Source organism: Acomys minous, assembly GCF_964271855.1.
Source record: "Acomys minous genome assembly, chromosome: 2".
In the NCBI taxonomy this organism is placed as follows: domain Eukaryota; kingdom Metazoa; phylum Chordata; class Mammalia; order Rodentia; family Muridae; genus Acomys; species Acomys minous.
Genome location: NC_140484.1, coordinates 142,207,242 through 142,223,061, shown reverse-complemented (window position 1 = coordinate 142,223,061; position 15,820 = coordinate 142,207,242). Strand labels below are relative to the sequence as shown.

Sequence of the window (15,820 nt, the reverse complement as noted above, 5' to 3'; positions counted from 1 at the left end):
GGAGATAGCCCCTGGCAGCTACAAGGTCATAAAAGTAGGAGGGGGTGGATCCATTTATATCCTATAAATGGGATATAATAATACAAAATTCCTAATACTTAGATCCAAACACCTTTTTAAAAAAAGATTTATTTATTATGTATACAGTATGCATCAGATCACATTATAGATGGTTGTGAGTCACCATGTGGTTGCTGGGAATTGAACTCAGGACCTCTGGAAGAGCAGTCAGTGCTCTTAACTGCTGAGCCATCTCTCCAGGCCCCACAAACACCTTCTAACCATTTTACTTGTACTAAAAATAAATAAATAAATAAATAAATCTGCATTTGTAACTTTATACTGGATTGGCCTCTGGGTATTTGTGGTAGACTGTCTTTAAGTTAACTGATATGATGTCAATGTGGCAGAGGCTACCCATCCCACTTATAGGACTTAAAATAGACCCATCACTTAGGAGAGTTTTTTTTTTTTCAAGCCTAGGAAAGAAAAAGAAATCCCTTCTCCCTCTAAGTTCTCCCTATAAATGAGCTCATAGCTGCCAGACCACACCCAATGTGGGAGGCACCATCACCTAGGCAAGGGCCCTGAGCTGTGTAAGCAGAGAAATCAGGCTGAGTAGAAGCAATCAAGCAAATGAATCCCTGTAAAGGCGAAAGGAGAGAACTGACTTCACAAAGCTGCCTCCATGCACCAGGGCATGGGCCTCCCTGCTCCTTCTGTCTGTCTGTCTGTCTGTCTGTCTGTCTGTCTCTCTCTCTCTCTCTCTCATACACACACACACACACACACACACACACACACACACACACACACACAAACATTAAAACAAACCCTTTTCTAGTGCTTTGGACTTCAGCACTATCTTTGGTCCTTCTAAGAAACAGAGCAGAAGTGAAGGCTGTGGGGTTTTGGACAGAACGGAAGCCTCACTCTTGGCCTCTTGGCTGTGTGGCCCTGTGGCCCTGAGCTTCCCAAAGTCTCACACGCTGGAGAGAGCAGTGCTTTTAGCAGATTATGTGGGTCTCAGAAGTGGCTCCAGGAATTCGTCATTTCCTTTCCAAGCTGACCTGGAGCCGCAGACAAAGGGACAGTGGCACAGACATTTTATTACCCCCCCCCCCACCTGCCAAGGGTTATATAGTAGGCTATCTTGCCCATGAAAGGTTCTTCTCAAAGAAACGAATTTGTATCCCACACATAACAGCTTAGAAATGGCGGAGACGCACAAGGGGCGGGCGTCATTTCCTCGTCGCCTGTACCACTCACAGTCTACGCTCCACTTGATGCTCCTCGGAGGAAGCTTCAGCGTCTCGTTGATCTTCTCCAGCACAGTCTGGAGCTTCTGCTTCTGGGCGATCTCCGACTGGGTGACCTCTGCCACGTTGAGCTTCTCACTCTCCAGTTTCTCTGGGGTGACAGGGACAAAGAGCGGCCGTTATCCTGAGTCCCCCAAACCCAACTCATTCCTTCAGACATTACGGCAACACTCAGTCACTCAGTCAAGCTAGGATTGTTCTTGGATCTCACCCCAGATAACCAAATCTGGGGTGTTTGAGTGCCCTGTCAAAAGTGGCAGGGTGTTTGCAATCTTATGCAATCTTCTGGTATGGTTTAATCATCTCCGTATTAGTTAAATGTCTCATACAACATAAAGGCCATGACATACCGATTTTCTATGGTTTATAGAATCATGACATGAAAAGTATGGATATTTTTAGAATAAATGTGATTTTTACTCAAAAAAATTCAATTTATAGTCCACTCTAATTCTTTTTTGTTGTTGTTGTTGCTGTGATAAAATAACCCAACAAAAAGTAACTCAGTAGAGAAAAATCTTATGTAGGCTTATAATTCCAGGCTACATTCCATCGCCATGGGGAACTCCCAGTGGCAGGGGCCTGAGATAGTTGGTCATATGACATCACACAGAGAGCTGAAGGTATGCATGCTCACTCGCTTGCTTCTGCTCAGCTCCATTTCCCCACCCGTATGGTTCAGAACTCCCCACCTAGGGATTGGTGCTGCCCACAATGGGCTGGGCTTTCCGACATCAGCTAGCCTCGTTAAGACACTTCTCACAGACACGCCCACATGCCCTCCCTGTGTAGAGCACAGACAACCCCTCACCGAGGTCTTCCCAGGCGATTCTAGGTTTGTCAGTTGCACCTGCAGACATGAAACCTTTGCATACTAGGGACCAGCTGTGTTGAGGACCTTCTAGAAGAGAAACACTGCTCCTTGTCTAATGGCAGCACCAGTCCTGTGGAAGCCCTTTGATTGGGCTGTAGACCCCTGGGACCACAGAAGTGGGGAATTTAACAGGCCGCCTTTGAGTATTCTTCCTTCGCTCTGGGTTTCCTTCTCTTCTTTTCCAAGGACACTACTGTGTCCCAACTGACCAGCCTTCTGTCAGAGCCAGTCGTGTCCGTCTTAGAAGCCTTCTGTCTACTATTGTATGGGTGTCACCTGCCCCCCCCGCCCCCAATCACACCAGTCTGATACAAGCATCTCTTTCCCTCTAGCCCTGCCCTCACCACAGACAGGGACATACCTTTTTTTAAAAAAATAATTTATTTTATGTGCATTGGTGTTTTGTCTGCATGTATGTCTGTGTGAGGATGTCAGATCTTAGAGTTAGAGACAGTTGTGAGCTGCCATGTGGGTGCTGGGAATTGAACCCAGTCCTCTGAAAAAGCAGTCAGTGCTCTTAACCGCTGAGCCACCTCTTCAGCCCAAGGGGACATATCTTATCAGTTTCAAGGTATATGCGTTTCTTTTTTTAAAATTTCATATCCCTAAAATCAGACTGTGTCTTAAACCTGATGGCATCCTATAAATACTGCCAGTCAGGTGGAAAATAGAAGGGCCCCCTCATGGGACCGTTTACTTCCATGCTCCAATAAGCCCACAGGAGCATCTGCCCACAGGAGCACCTGCCCACAGGAGCACCTGCCCACAGGAGCACCTGCCCACAGGAGCACCTGCCCACAGGAGCACCTGCCCACAGGAGCACCTGCACACAGGAGCACCTGCACACAGAAGCACCTGCGCACAGCGTCAGCTACAAATCTGAAGCCAGAAGGAAGTACTTGGCAAATGAAAGGCCGGGTCTTCAGCTATTCCACTCCTTGGAATATACCCAGAGGATGTACTACTACACAACAGGGACATATGCTCAACCATGTTCATAGCTGCCTTATTCATAATAGCCAGAACTTGGAAACAACCTACGTGTCCCTCAATAGAAGAATGGATAAAGAAACTGTGGTACATTTACACTATGGAATACTACTCAGCTATTAAAAACAAGGAATTTCCAAAATTTGTGGACAAATGGATTGAACTAGAAATTGTCATAATGAGTGAGTTCACACAGAAGCAAAAAGAGCTAAATGGTATATACTCACTTATATCGAGACACTAGTCCAAGGTGTATGTCCCCATGAAAAACTGTACCTACCAGGATAGTGGGTAAGAGGGGAGGACATCCTATTGAAACTTTAGGTGTGAGAAGCCTGGGAGAAAGAGGAAATAGAAGGATCCAGTGGGTCCTGGAAAACTACAGGCGAGTCTGGGCCCTGGGGTCCTCCACAAACTGTGGCAACAGCCATGAAAAAAATAGGCAGTAAACCTTGAACCCCTACCCGGACTAGCCGATGGACATTCTCCACTGTTGAGTGGAGAAGGAGATCTAACTTTCACACAAACTTTGGTGCCCCATATTTGAACATGTCCCTTGGACGGAGATGCCTGGTGGCACTCAGAGGAAAGATAATAGGTCACCAAGGAGAGACTTGATACCGTATGAGCATATTCAGGGGGAGGAGGTCCCCCTCAGACACAGACTTAGGGGAGGGGAGGGGAGTAGGGGGGAAGTGGGAGGAAGGGAGGAATGGGAGGATACATGGGATGGGCTAACAACTGAGATGTAATATGTATAAATTAATAAAAATGTATTAAAAAAAAAAAAAAAAGAAAGGCCGGGTCTTCTCTCCTGGACAGCGCTCACGCACCACTGTGTGCTTCAAACCCAATGCATCGCCTGTGTCCTGACACAGGAAGCAGCTTGATTGATTTACTTATCTATCACAAAGGACAAGACAATGGTAGCCTCCTTGGTGGAAACAGCAGTGCCTGCTTCTAGGTTCACCTCAATGCACGCTCCCCTGCTCATTCGGGACTGACAGAACCCACAGCTCAGAATGTGTCTAAAATAGCTTTTCTCTGCATTTTTAAGGGCTGCCATATAAATATTTCAACTCTCCATCAGTGCTCTGACCAGGGCTTATTTATTTTTGGTAATTACAGCTTATACAAGTTACATGTCCCTCGGTATGAGACTGTCCACCGGAGAGTGCACAGCTTCTGAAGATTCATGAATTATTGTCAGCGTCGTGGCCGGATGACTGCGGGCTATTTGTAAGTGCAGCAGCCTCAAATGTATCTCTCTGCCCGTCTTCGTTGATTCAAGCCACCCCTCACGTCTGAAGTGCAGGGATTCATCAAGCGTACAGCAGACCTTAGATAGCGTGTGTGTGTGTGTGTGTGTGTGTGTGTGTGTGTGTGAGAGAGAGAGAGAGAGAGAGAGAGAGAGACAGAGAGAGAGAGGGGGGGAGGGAAGAGGAGGAGGAGGAAGAGGAGGAGGGGAGAAAAGAGGAGGGGAGAGGAGGGGAGGGGAGGGGAGGGGAAAAGAGGAGAGGAGAGGGGAGGGGAGGAGAGGAGAGGGAATTAGTTTGTGTGGAGCTCAAAGAACAAGTTGTCGAAGTCTCCCCTTTGACTACATAGTCCCAAGGATCAAACTCAGGTCTTGACGCACGAAGCACTTTTACCAAATGGGCCAACCCTCGTCAGTCTACCTTTTCCATTTTTAAGCTAAATTGTTATATTGAATCCTCTCCTATTAAAGAAAGCAAGAAAGTTCGTCATCTGCCCCCCATTCTCCATATATCTCGATGACACTGGAACTGTCCTTAGAAGCAAGCTATTTTTTCCCCATACCTTGCAACTGCAAGCCCTGGGAAGGGCTGCACCAAACACTGTGGTGATAAAGTTCAAAGCCTGAACTTGACGTGGAGGAAAATCTGGCTAGATTACTGCTGACTGTCTCAGCAGAGGGCTGGGCAGGGGGGGGGGGGAGGACTAGGGGGACTCCGTACTTGCTGGTCCAGTCTATGGATCTTTATCCTTTACCACTTCCTGCTGGCTAGCATTAAGGTGAACACTTTCCACTTCTGAGCCTCTGTTCGTTTCTTCTTCCTTTCTTCCTGAGACAGGGCCTCACTGTGTAGCTTTGGCTGACCTTGAACTGACTAGGTAGACCAGGCTTGCTTGAGATCATGGAAATTGGCCTGCCTCTGCCTCCCAAGTGCTGGGAACCTACGTAAAGGCAGAAGGAGAGAACAAACTCTCACTGGTTGTTTTCTCACCTCCAAGTACACACGGCAGCAGGGGTGTGTGTGTGCTCACACACATACACATGCATACACATTTTTTAAAAAATCTAAGTAAATTTAAAAAATGAGACTATAGTATATATACATGTGTGTGTATTTCTACTGCCCTTTTCTGCACAAATTTATATCCTGCATATCCTTCTAGGCTGAAGTCATCCTTTTGAAAAAATTCCTAGGTATTATATAGAGCTTACTGCACACTTGACCATCCTGGGTAGGCATCTAGCTAGGCTCCATCCCCCATTTTCACTGTTTGCAAAAAAAAAAAAAATCACATATGTACAAGTAATTTGTGGTTGCTGACAGGAGTAAAAGTCCTGCCTCACACATTTTATTCTTGTATCTATCTGGTTATCTTTCCAAATATTCCCTCATTGGTTTTTTTCATTACTTTACCTCAGTAAGATTTTCTCTCTTTCCTTCCTCCCTCCCTTCTTGTGTGTGTATGTGTGTGTGTGTGTGTGCGTGTGCGTGTGTGGAGGCTAGAAGTATCTTCCTCAATTGTTTTCCATCATAATTTTTGGAACAGGGTCTCTCACTAAATCTAGAGCTCACTGGTTTGCCTAGACTGCCAGTGATCCCCAGGGAATCTCCTGCCTCCACTCCCCAGGGCTGATTACACACATATGCCAATACAACCAGCTTTTAACATGGGTGCTGGGATCCGAACTTGGGTTCTTATACTTGTGCAGGAAGCTCATTACCAACTGAGCTACCTCCCATTCACTTACTTCTACAGTTACATAGTAATTTTCCTCCATGGTGTCAAGGAATTAAAGATACTTTCTTTTTCTAGACTTCTAATTTTCTTCTTCTGTTTCTAGGGTAATATTTGCTGAGTCTATACAAATCCATCGCTGAAGAATTATTTTCCAAGGAAGCCATTTCTTACACATTTCCATACTTTTTTGCAAATTGCCCATAATTGGTTAATTTTTAGGAAGTGCTAATGTGACTGTGAAATAGATAGGGTGTGATTTAGAGTTTGCTCTCAGGTGTATTACTTTGTGGCTATTTCCTTGCTGTCAGGTAGATTATTAAGGTGTTCTTGCAGAGACTGGCTTTACACAGCAATGGAACGGCACGCAGCAAATTCAGGAAGTGTGAATGCACGGCAGAATAAAGTCAGTTCTCAACAATGAAACGATCCTTATGCTTTAACTCAGTGGTCCTCAAGGGGTTGCTAATAGCAGTAGCACCATCACAGTTATAAAGGAGCAACAAAATCATTTTATGGGTTGGGGTCACCACAATAAGAGAAACTGTATTAAGGGGTCGCAGCATTAGAGAGGTTGAGAACCACTGCTTTGATTCATAGAGTTGCAACATATATCATAACCCCAAAGAATTAGGAATGGTAAAACCTGCTTTCCAGAATTTCAGATTCCCCAGCTATTTAACTACTCAAAACTACGTTTGTTTTCAAACATATGGGACATATCCATTAAACTGAAAAAAAAAATGATTAAGCCAATTTCCATAGACTGTACTTGCAGTACACTTGAGTTCACTCACACTAGGGGTCACTCACACTAGGGGTCGCTCACACTAGGGGTCACTCACACTAGGGGTCGCTCACACTAGGGTCACCCACACTAGGCTTCATCCTTACTAGGGCTCACCTGTTCTAAGAGTCACTTGCACTGGAGGTCATCTGCACTAGGGTTCCCCCGAAGTAGGGTTCACCTGCACCACGCCTGAACTTAAGCTGTCTCTAAGAAACAGAAACCAACTGAGCTACTGGAAAGGATACTCTCCAGTCTGCTGAGCCGCCTGCAGGCTGTGCAGTATGCTCCAGGCTCTCACAGCTTTCATAAGCTTTCACCCATGCTGGGGTAGGTGTTGGTGATACAACCATCTTTGAGTAATGTCTGGTCCTGTGAGAAACTCCAACAAAACTCACTGTTTCACCAAATGGACTTTGGTGGTATCCAAACTTGGGTCCCCTGTTGGTTTCTTGTCTGGGGTGAGTAAAGGCATGTTCACATCTCCCTGGGAATAGTGTCACACAACAGGAAGGCACTCTTCCTCTGGCTGGGATTAGGACACTCTTGCTCTGAGGTGCTAAAGGGCTGATGCTATTTCCATGAAAGGACGGGGTGGGTTTCACAAAGAGGCAGGCCAGCGGGCTACCGTCTGCTGTCTCCCCTGGAGAGTCACAACCAGCACAGAGACGGCCTGTGTCAGCAAGAGCCGCCACAGTACAGATGTTCTACCTCCTGCTGCCTCTGAGTGATGTTGACGTCTTTCCCAGAGTTCCCTGAGCCCTTGCTGTTCACCTGCTTCCTGTTCCCACTTCCAGCCCGAGGCTCTTTCTTTTCCCTGCACAGGTTAGAGAGCCAGCTGACACCTTTTATTTCCTGCAATGATGACAAGAACCTCAAGATAAATGCTCTTTCCTCAATGTCCTTGAAAGGGTGGTCTTAGGTCAAACTGTCATCTGGTGGCTCCAAGAGCCCAGGTCACAATCAGAGCAGTTGTTTTTATTAATATATCTTTTATTTATTTTATTTTGGGGGGAGATTGGGTCTAATACAGCAGTTCTCAACCCGTGGCCATGACCCCCACAGGGGGTCACATATCAGATATTTACATTATGATTCACAATAGTAGAAAAATTACAGTTAAGTACCAACAAAAATAACTTTGTGGTTGAAGAGCATCATAACATGAAGAGCTGTGTTAAAGGGTCACAGCATCAGGAAGGTTGAGAACCACTGGTCTGGTCCAGGCTAGCTTCAAACTCATATGTCATTGAGGATGACCTTAAAATCCTGATCCTGCTCCCCCCTCCTGAGTGCTGGAGTTTACAGATAGGTGCCTCGGTGCCCTGTGGATGTGCTGGGATGGAACCCAGAGCTTCCTGCATGCTAAGCAAGCACTCTACCAAGTGAGCTACAGCCTCAGCCCATCGCTAATTCATATTCTCTCTCTCTCTCTCTCTCTCTCTCTCTCTCTCTCTCTCTCTCTCTCTCTCTCTTCCTCACCCCCTCTCTGACTATTTTTTGAAACAGGGTCTCTCTATGTAGCCCTAACTATTCTAGAACTTTCTATATTGACTTGGCTGGCCTTGAACCTGCAGGGGTCTGTCCACCTCTGCCTCCCGAGTGCTAGGACTTAAAGTGTGCATCACCATACTTGGCTTCTTTGATATCTTTGATATCTGAATCTTATCAGCATTTCCTTTTATATTACTTACTTGGTTTGTTTCTATTTATTTATTTATTTATAGTAGGAATTGAACCCAAGGCCTTGGACATGCTAGGCAAGCACTCTGTCACTGAGTCATACCCTCAGGCTCTGTGTATTTATATTTTCTAAGACCATCTATACATTTTCCCCCCACCAAATCTTTGTCTCTACGCTTTAAGGAAAACCTACAGAAAAATCTGTTGCCAGCAAAAAGACAGTGGCAGGAGAAAGCCACCAGGAGAACACAAAGACATAGAAGCTATGTGTCAGGGAAGGAATGCAGTATTTGGTCAAATGCAAGAAGTGAAGGAAGTGGAGGAGGAGGAGGAAGAGGAAGAAGAAGAAGTAGAAGAAGAGGAGGGAGAGGAAGAACAAGAACAAGAAGAAGAAGAGAAGGAGGAACACAAGGAGAAAGAAGAGGAAGAAGGAGGAAGTCGTTGTCTGAATCCATTGATGATCTTGGCAGGAGCACTTGATACCAAGGTGGGGAAGTGGTTGCATCGGGGAGTAGCTAGCGTTGTTAGCAGACGCAGGGAGCACCAAGCACTCTTTCAAAAAACTGGGTTGGGGAAGAAGGAAGACGGAAAGAAGACTAGCTAGAGGAAGCATAAGGTCACAGGGGTCATTCAAACCTGTCTCTAAACTGATCTATCCCGGGGCTCCTAAGACATCACGATGCTGCACACTGGTTCTCTCTGCCTGGGCATCCTGCCTACAGGTCTGGAACACGTGTCCATGGTTACAGAGGCTGAACTGAAGTTCACATGAGGAGCATGAGTCACCTTTGGGACTTGAAGATGGACATCACAAGTCACCTGACCTGCTCTGGAGCTACACAGATGTGGTGTCAGGCTCTTTTGTAACCCTTTGCTAGAGGCAAAGATGACTCCATGGCCATGTTCCACCCTTGCTCCCAGAGCCTAGCGTAGGACAGTTCCAGGCAGCTTCCGAGCCTCATTAGAAATCTTGCTGGAGGGGTCAACAGCTGCAGCCACAGGGGACATGCTTAGTGGGGCACACATCTTGTCCGTGATTACACGTGCCAAAGCCTTCCATTCTGCATTCAGTTAGCATTTACAACCTTTAAATATTAATACTCATTAATATTGATGTTTGAGTACCAAATCAGTTTAGCTTCCAAGAAATTACTAGGTTTTATATTAGCCGTTCATTCATTTACCTAATATACATTGATTAAGTGCTAGGTGATGTGCAAGGCAGCCTGACAGACCCAGAGACACCTGGGAAAAATAAATAAGACCTACTCCTTGACTTTAAAAGGGCCATATGAGCTTTCATACACAGCTATAAGCAACACATATGACAAGGCATGTAGAAACACATGCACATACATGTACATGTCTACAGATACATCCTTATACAAGCTAAATATCCCTTACCCCAAATTCTTTGGATAAAGGAATTTAGATTTCACATGTATGTATTTTTTTCTTCAGGTTTTGGGATGCTGCCATGTACATAATATGACATCTTAGGGATGAGATTTAAGTCTTAAACACAAAATTCTTTAATAGCTCGTACATATTTACAGTATTGACACAGAGACTAAAGGCATTTGTTATTATTGTATATAGTAGCGCTAGGTAGCCCTGACTGGTAAAGTCATTATACAGCTGGGGCTGACCTCAAATTACAAGGCTCCTTCTGCCTGAGCCTCCATAGTGCTGGTATTATTGGCATGTGCTACCATGCCTAAGCTGAAGGCGGCTTTACACAATAGTCCTAAGGCGCCATCTTTGACTGCAACTCATTCTGTCCTCCAACGTGTGCAATTTTCCAGTCATGTCAGCACTCAACAAACTTTCAGATTTTGGAGTATTTCAGATTATATACATTTGACTACACACACACACACACACATACACACACACACATACACACTTTCCCCTTAGATAGATATGGGGGTGGGGGATGAACACAGGAGAATCCATAGCCCTGTCTTCTACATCTGACCCTAGAGCACAGGGTGTAAAAGAAAGACGCCTGAGTCCAGAAGGATGAGCAACAACAGTGTCTTAGTCGATGGAGAAGGAAGATGGTTTTAGCAGCAGACACGAGAGTGAAGTATCGTGCTGAACACATGGCGTGTGAAATAATGTACTGCGGTGGACATAAACAGAAGAACCAACAGAGAGGACAGCCGCTTACTGCACCTGTCATGCCCTGTCATGTGAGCCATGTGTGCTCGGGTGTCTGGAGGAAAGGCTGCACACAGCTGTGGGGGTGGGGACGATGATTTGATGTGCTGAGGGCTGTGTTACGTGGTGTGGATGGTGATCAGCAGGAGAGGGCCGCTGGAGTGTGTCAGATCAGGGTGGACGGACTTGTGACTTGACCAGGTGTCGCAGCTAATATGCGACAGGCCAGCAGAGGTGGGATAGGAGGAGCAGACGTGAGCTTTTCAGTAGTTCAGACAAGCACCAAAGTGGTTGGTGAAAATAGCAAAGCAGACGGACTCAAGGGCTGAGCAAGAAGGGAGTCTTGGCGACGTTGTACACAGGGGGCTGCTGGCAAGGAGGGGAGGAGCTTCTCTAAAAGGGTGTGCTCAGTCCAGAGTGTACACATGTGGAGGCTAACAGGCAGCCAGACACTGGAATTAGAATCCTGGGCTGGTGTGGGCCTGAGACAAGGAGGAAGAGGAAGGAAATGTGCTGCATCCATTCTCTACCAAGATCATCCCCGAATTCTCCCTCTCTTCCCCTTGGCTTTAGATTTCTCCATGGACATCTGGGAAGGCACACAGGCACAGCATGCATGTGCACAGTTATACACACACACAAACACACACACCACACCACACACACATACACACTCACACACACACCACACACACACACACACACACACACACACACTCAAACACACACAGCCACAAAAGTCTGAAAACACAAGGGGCTATCCACACATGTGTGTGAGGCTATGAGAGCAGTTTCCTGGAGGCTGAGGTGCGCTTTGTATCTCTGCAGTGGGGGCTTCTTGTCCACCCAGCTGATGACTCCGGATGGTCGCAGAGCAGACCCATACGGTTCCCCAAGACTCCTCCCATGATTCTGTCACATCAAGCAGCACCCCCAGAGTGGAAGCTAAAGCCCCATGTTTCCATCCCACTCCATCCACCCTTCTCAGGTTGGCCCCCTGTGACCCAGGACTGCCTCTCAGCTAAGAGCCAGCCATGGTCCCCAGGCCCCCTCTCCTACCGAAGAGCTTCTGCAGGACTTGGCCGTCATAGAGATCTTCAGCCAGGTCCTTCACGATGATCCTTTCTCCCACCAGCACGTCATTGATCCAGTCAATGAGCACCTATGGAGAGAGCGAGGGAATCAGGGAAGAGCTGCCGCATATTTGTTTGGAAACTAGCTTTCTTATGGTGGACAATTAAAATCCACATGAGCTTCCGATCTTAATCAAGCAGTCCTAGGTCCAAGTGGTAGGTTGAGTCCTGGAACCCCTGGGCATTCTCAGAGTGTGCTGGCTAGTTTGTTGTCAACTTGACACAAGCCAGAGTCATCCGAGAGAGGGCACCTCAGTTGAGAAAATGCCTCCAGATGATCTGGCTGTAACAGGCCTGTAGGACGTTTTCTTTATTAGTGATTGAACTGGGAAGGGCCAGGTTCAGGGTTAGGGTTATGGTTCACTGTGGGTGGGGCCACCCTCCGGCTGGCAGTCCTGGGTTCTATAAGAAAGCAGGCTGAGCAAGCCGTCAGGAACAAACAGTGTCACCAACTCTAAGCTGGAATAAACCCTCCCCTCCCCAAGTTGTTTATGACTTTGGTGTTTTATGACAGCAAGAAAAGCCTCAACTAAGACATGAGGGTTAGCCCTCCTCGTGTGGGCAGTACTGGTGACTCTGCTGACCTACCGGGTCCCTGTCAGGCCTTTCCCCACTGGGATAGGCTTAATACCAGGCAAGGAGTTATGCAAATGACCAAAATGCCAGCCCCACCTACTGACTTGAGTCTGTACCACCATCATCTATAACTGGATACACACGTGTCTGCATTCCTCTGGTGTCCATGACATACTTGTGTCCTTCTGTGAACTGTGGTCTAGTCACAGCCCTGTACATATGCACACTTGTTTATTTGTTTGTTTGTTTTTTGGTTTTTCGAGACAAGGTTTCTCTGTGTAGCCTTGTGTGTCCTAGAGTCACTTTGTAGACCAGGCTGGCCTCACAGCGATCCACCTGCCTCTGCCTCCCTGAGTGCTGGGATCAAAGGCACGCACCACCCTGCCTGGCTTGCACGTGTACACTCTTGCCATCTCTGAACTTGTGCCTGTTCATCTCTGTTGTCTGTGAGTCTAAGGCAAGCTAGCTACTGCTGTTGAGGCTCTGGCTTCTGATCTTTAACGCTGTGGACTAAAGTACCCCATGCGCTGGCAGTGGAAAAGAATTACCCATGACAATGTCCAAACGCTCCATGGAAGGCAGATCTTCTTAGAATGTGACACACCCTCCCTTTATGGCACTTGGCAAGGTAGTTACTGTCAGCTGGTCACATTGTACCCACAGTCGTGGAGCAGAGAGAGATGGATGCTGGTGCTCAGCTCGCTTTTTTTTTTTTTTTTTAGGACTCAGCACACAGAACGGTGGGTGGGTCTTCCTACAGCTACCCAAATTTAGACAACGGCTCACAGGCATGTCTGGAGATTTGTTCCCATAGTGATTCTAAATCCCATCAAGTTGACTGACACTCAAGAGTAACCTGTTGGTCTGATGTATTTTGATGCTAATTAATAAAAGGCATTCACACCTGGGCAGGGCAAATGAGATAGGTGTGGCTAAGGTTCTCAGGCTTGGGGAGACAGAGAGGATCTTGGGAAGAAGGGAGACCAGAGGAGAAGAGAGAAGAAGGCCGAGATGGGTTAGGTGGAGGAGCAGCACATGACTGGCATGGATGGAGAATCCGGCCCAGATGAAGAACATTAGCAAGTATATGGGCTTATGGATGAGAGGTAGCTTGATAGAAGTTATTAGAAGCAGATGGCATGGGATTGAGGCAGGGATCCCATGCCTGCCCCACTATGGGAAGTAGTTTAGAGGATTGATATCTGCCCCGCCCCAGGTTAACTAAGGCTATTTTAAAACATAACAGGTGTCTGTGTCTTGATTGATTGCTAGCAGATTATACTGCTGTAATAACTATAGGCCTAATAATAAACACTATTAGGCCCTACTTGTAAATTAACAACAGTAGCCAGCACAAGGTCCCACCCAGGCGGAGAGCACACAGAAGTTGGCAGCAATGAACAGATGTTCTCCCAAAGCCTTGTTTTTGAGGAGTCTCTGAAAAGAAGATGAGGGGTTTTGACATTGAGACTAAGATTTCAAGGTGGCCAATGCGGCCTAGATCTGAAAAGTCCCAGGTCTCCCTGGGGTGAGGTTATAGTCTTCTGCACAATGTTGCACTTTGCTTATGCCCAGCAATGTGCACCTCAACCTTCCTTTTCTGCAAGCCAGGTCCTGGTCTAGGGGATCAGTACTGGAGCCCACACAACAGAGCTAGTTCTAGTCGTTTCCTCTTGGACTTGTCCAGGCTCACTAGAATACTGCCCACCCCAGCACAGGGGTGTACTACGCCAGGACCAGCTGTGGTGGTCTCAGACGGTTTGAGAAGGATTAGGAAGTGTGGCTTTGTTGGAGGAAGTGTGTCACTAGTGGCGCTCTCTCCCTCCTCCCTCCCTCTCTCTCTCTCTCCCTCCCTCCTTCCCTCTCTCCCTCCCTCCCTCCCTCTCTCTCTCCCTCCCTCCCTCTCTCTCTACCTCCCTCCCTCCCTCTCTCCCTCTCTCTCTCTCCCTCCCTCCCTCCTCCCCCCTCTCTCTTATGCTTATCTCCCTCTCCCTCCCTCCCTCCCTCCTTCTCTCTCTCTCTCCCTCCCTCTCTCCCTCCCTCCCTCCTCCCCCTCTCTCTCTTATGCTTACGGATCAGATACAAGTTCTTAGCTACTGCTCTAGTGCCATGCCTGCCTACCAGCCTGCTGTCATGTTCTCTAACCTTCTGGAACTATGGGCCCCCCAAATTGAAAGCTTTCTTTTACAAGTTGCCTCAGTCATGGTGTTTTGTCACAGCACTAGTGAAGGAACTAATACTAGCACAGAGCTAACCATCTCCAGTATTGGCCCCTCAGACCAAGCACCCCAGAGAGGTCGAAGGGCAGACAGAACCTCAACTGCATCCATCCTACCCTCTCCCTGCACGGCAAGGTGAGGGCTCCGGGTCCTTCTGGACCACAGCAGCCATCAATGGGTACAGCACAGAAGAGATCAAGAAAGGGTCAGTTGCCCATATTTTATAGCCCAACATGTCTGTGGGGCTTGGAGTGAGGCCCAGGGTATCAGGGATGTTTATTCAGCTCCTCTGAGAAGACTGCCTTTAGTCCTCCAGTTTCTCACATGACTGTTCCACTGAGTTAGCGTCAACTACAGGGACAATATTCTGACTCTACTTTTGAATAGTCTGATGGCTGTGTGTGTGTGTGTGTGTGTGAGAGAGAGAGAGAGAGAGAGAGAGAGAGAGAGAGAGAGAGAGAGAGAGAGAGAGAGACTTTGGTTATCACCACCCATTATTTTCCACCTTTATTATTATTTTTTGAGGCAGAGTCTCTTCACCGAACTTGAAGTCAGCGTTGGTTGAGACCAGCTTTCTCCATCCCCCTCTTCCCTCAGTGAAAAGCTTCAAGTGCATACCAGGGCGTCTAGTGTCCATTCTGTGGGTTCTAGGACCCAGCCTCAGAGTCTCATGCTTGCATGGCCTTTGCTTTAACCACTACGCCATCTTCCAAGACCTCATCTGGCTGCTTTTATAAGAGGTTCTTTTTTTTTTTTCTTCACTTCCTTTCCCCCCCCACCTTCCAGCCAATGCATATGAAATACCTGTTATCTGTGGCATGCTGTGCTAGCCTTTGGGGATACAGAGGTCCAAAGAGAGGACCATCTCTAACTCCAAGAAGCTCACTGGAGAGAGAAGAAGAGGAGCCGAGTGAGTGCCTGCTCCGAGAGCTGGGACATGTGGAGATGACACTGACGCACCAAAGCCAAGAGACCACTGCTGTACAGAGAAGCTGAGTTATAGCAATGGCCACTAAAGAGCACTTCTAAGGGGGAAGTGGTGTGCAGGAAGCCAGAGCAATCCAAGTAGAGGGAGCTGCTTAGGA

The 15,820-nt window shown here is 47.2% G+C and overlaps 1 protein-coding gene and 1 long non-coding RNA gene across 3 annotated transcripts in view; one reads left to right on the top strand and one right to left on the bottom strand.

Moving 5' to 3' along the window:
- Positions 1 to 15,820, top strand: part of LOC311592514 — a 256,851-nt gene that overhangs the window by 11,133 nt on the left and 229,898 nt on the right. The gene's annotated exons all lie outside the window — the stretch shown is intronic.
- Positions 1 to 15,820, bottom strand: part of PARVA (parvin alpha) — a 148,242-nt gene that overhangs the window by 29,395 nt on the left and 103,027 nt on the right. For both annotated transcript variants that reach the window (XM_084773006.1, XM_084773007.1), the window contains exons 4-5: positions 11,867 to 11,969; positions 1,270 to 1,410 (exon numbers count right to left, since the gene is read on the bottom strand). In XM_084773006.1, the coding sequence (XP_084629132.1) occupies positions 1,270 to 1,410; positions 11,867 to 11,969 (244 nt within the window). The remainder of the gene's footprint in view (positions 1 to 1,269; positions 1,411 to 11,866; positions 11,970 to 15,820) is intronic.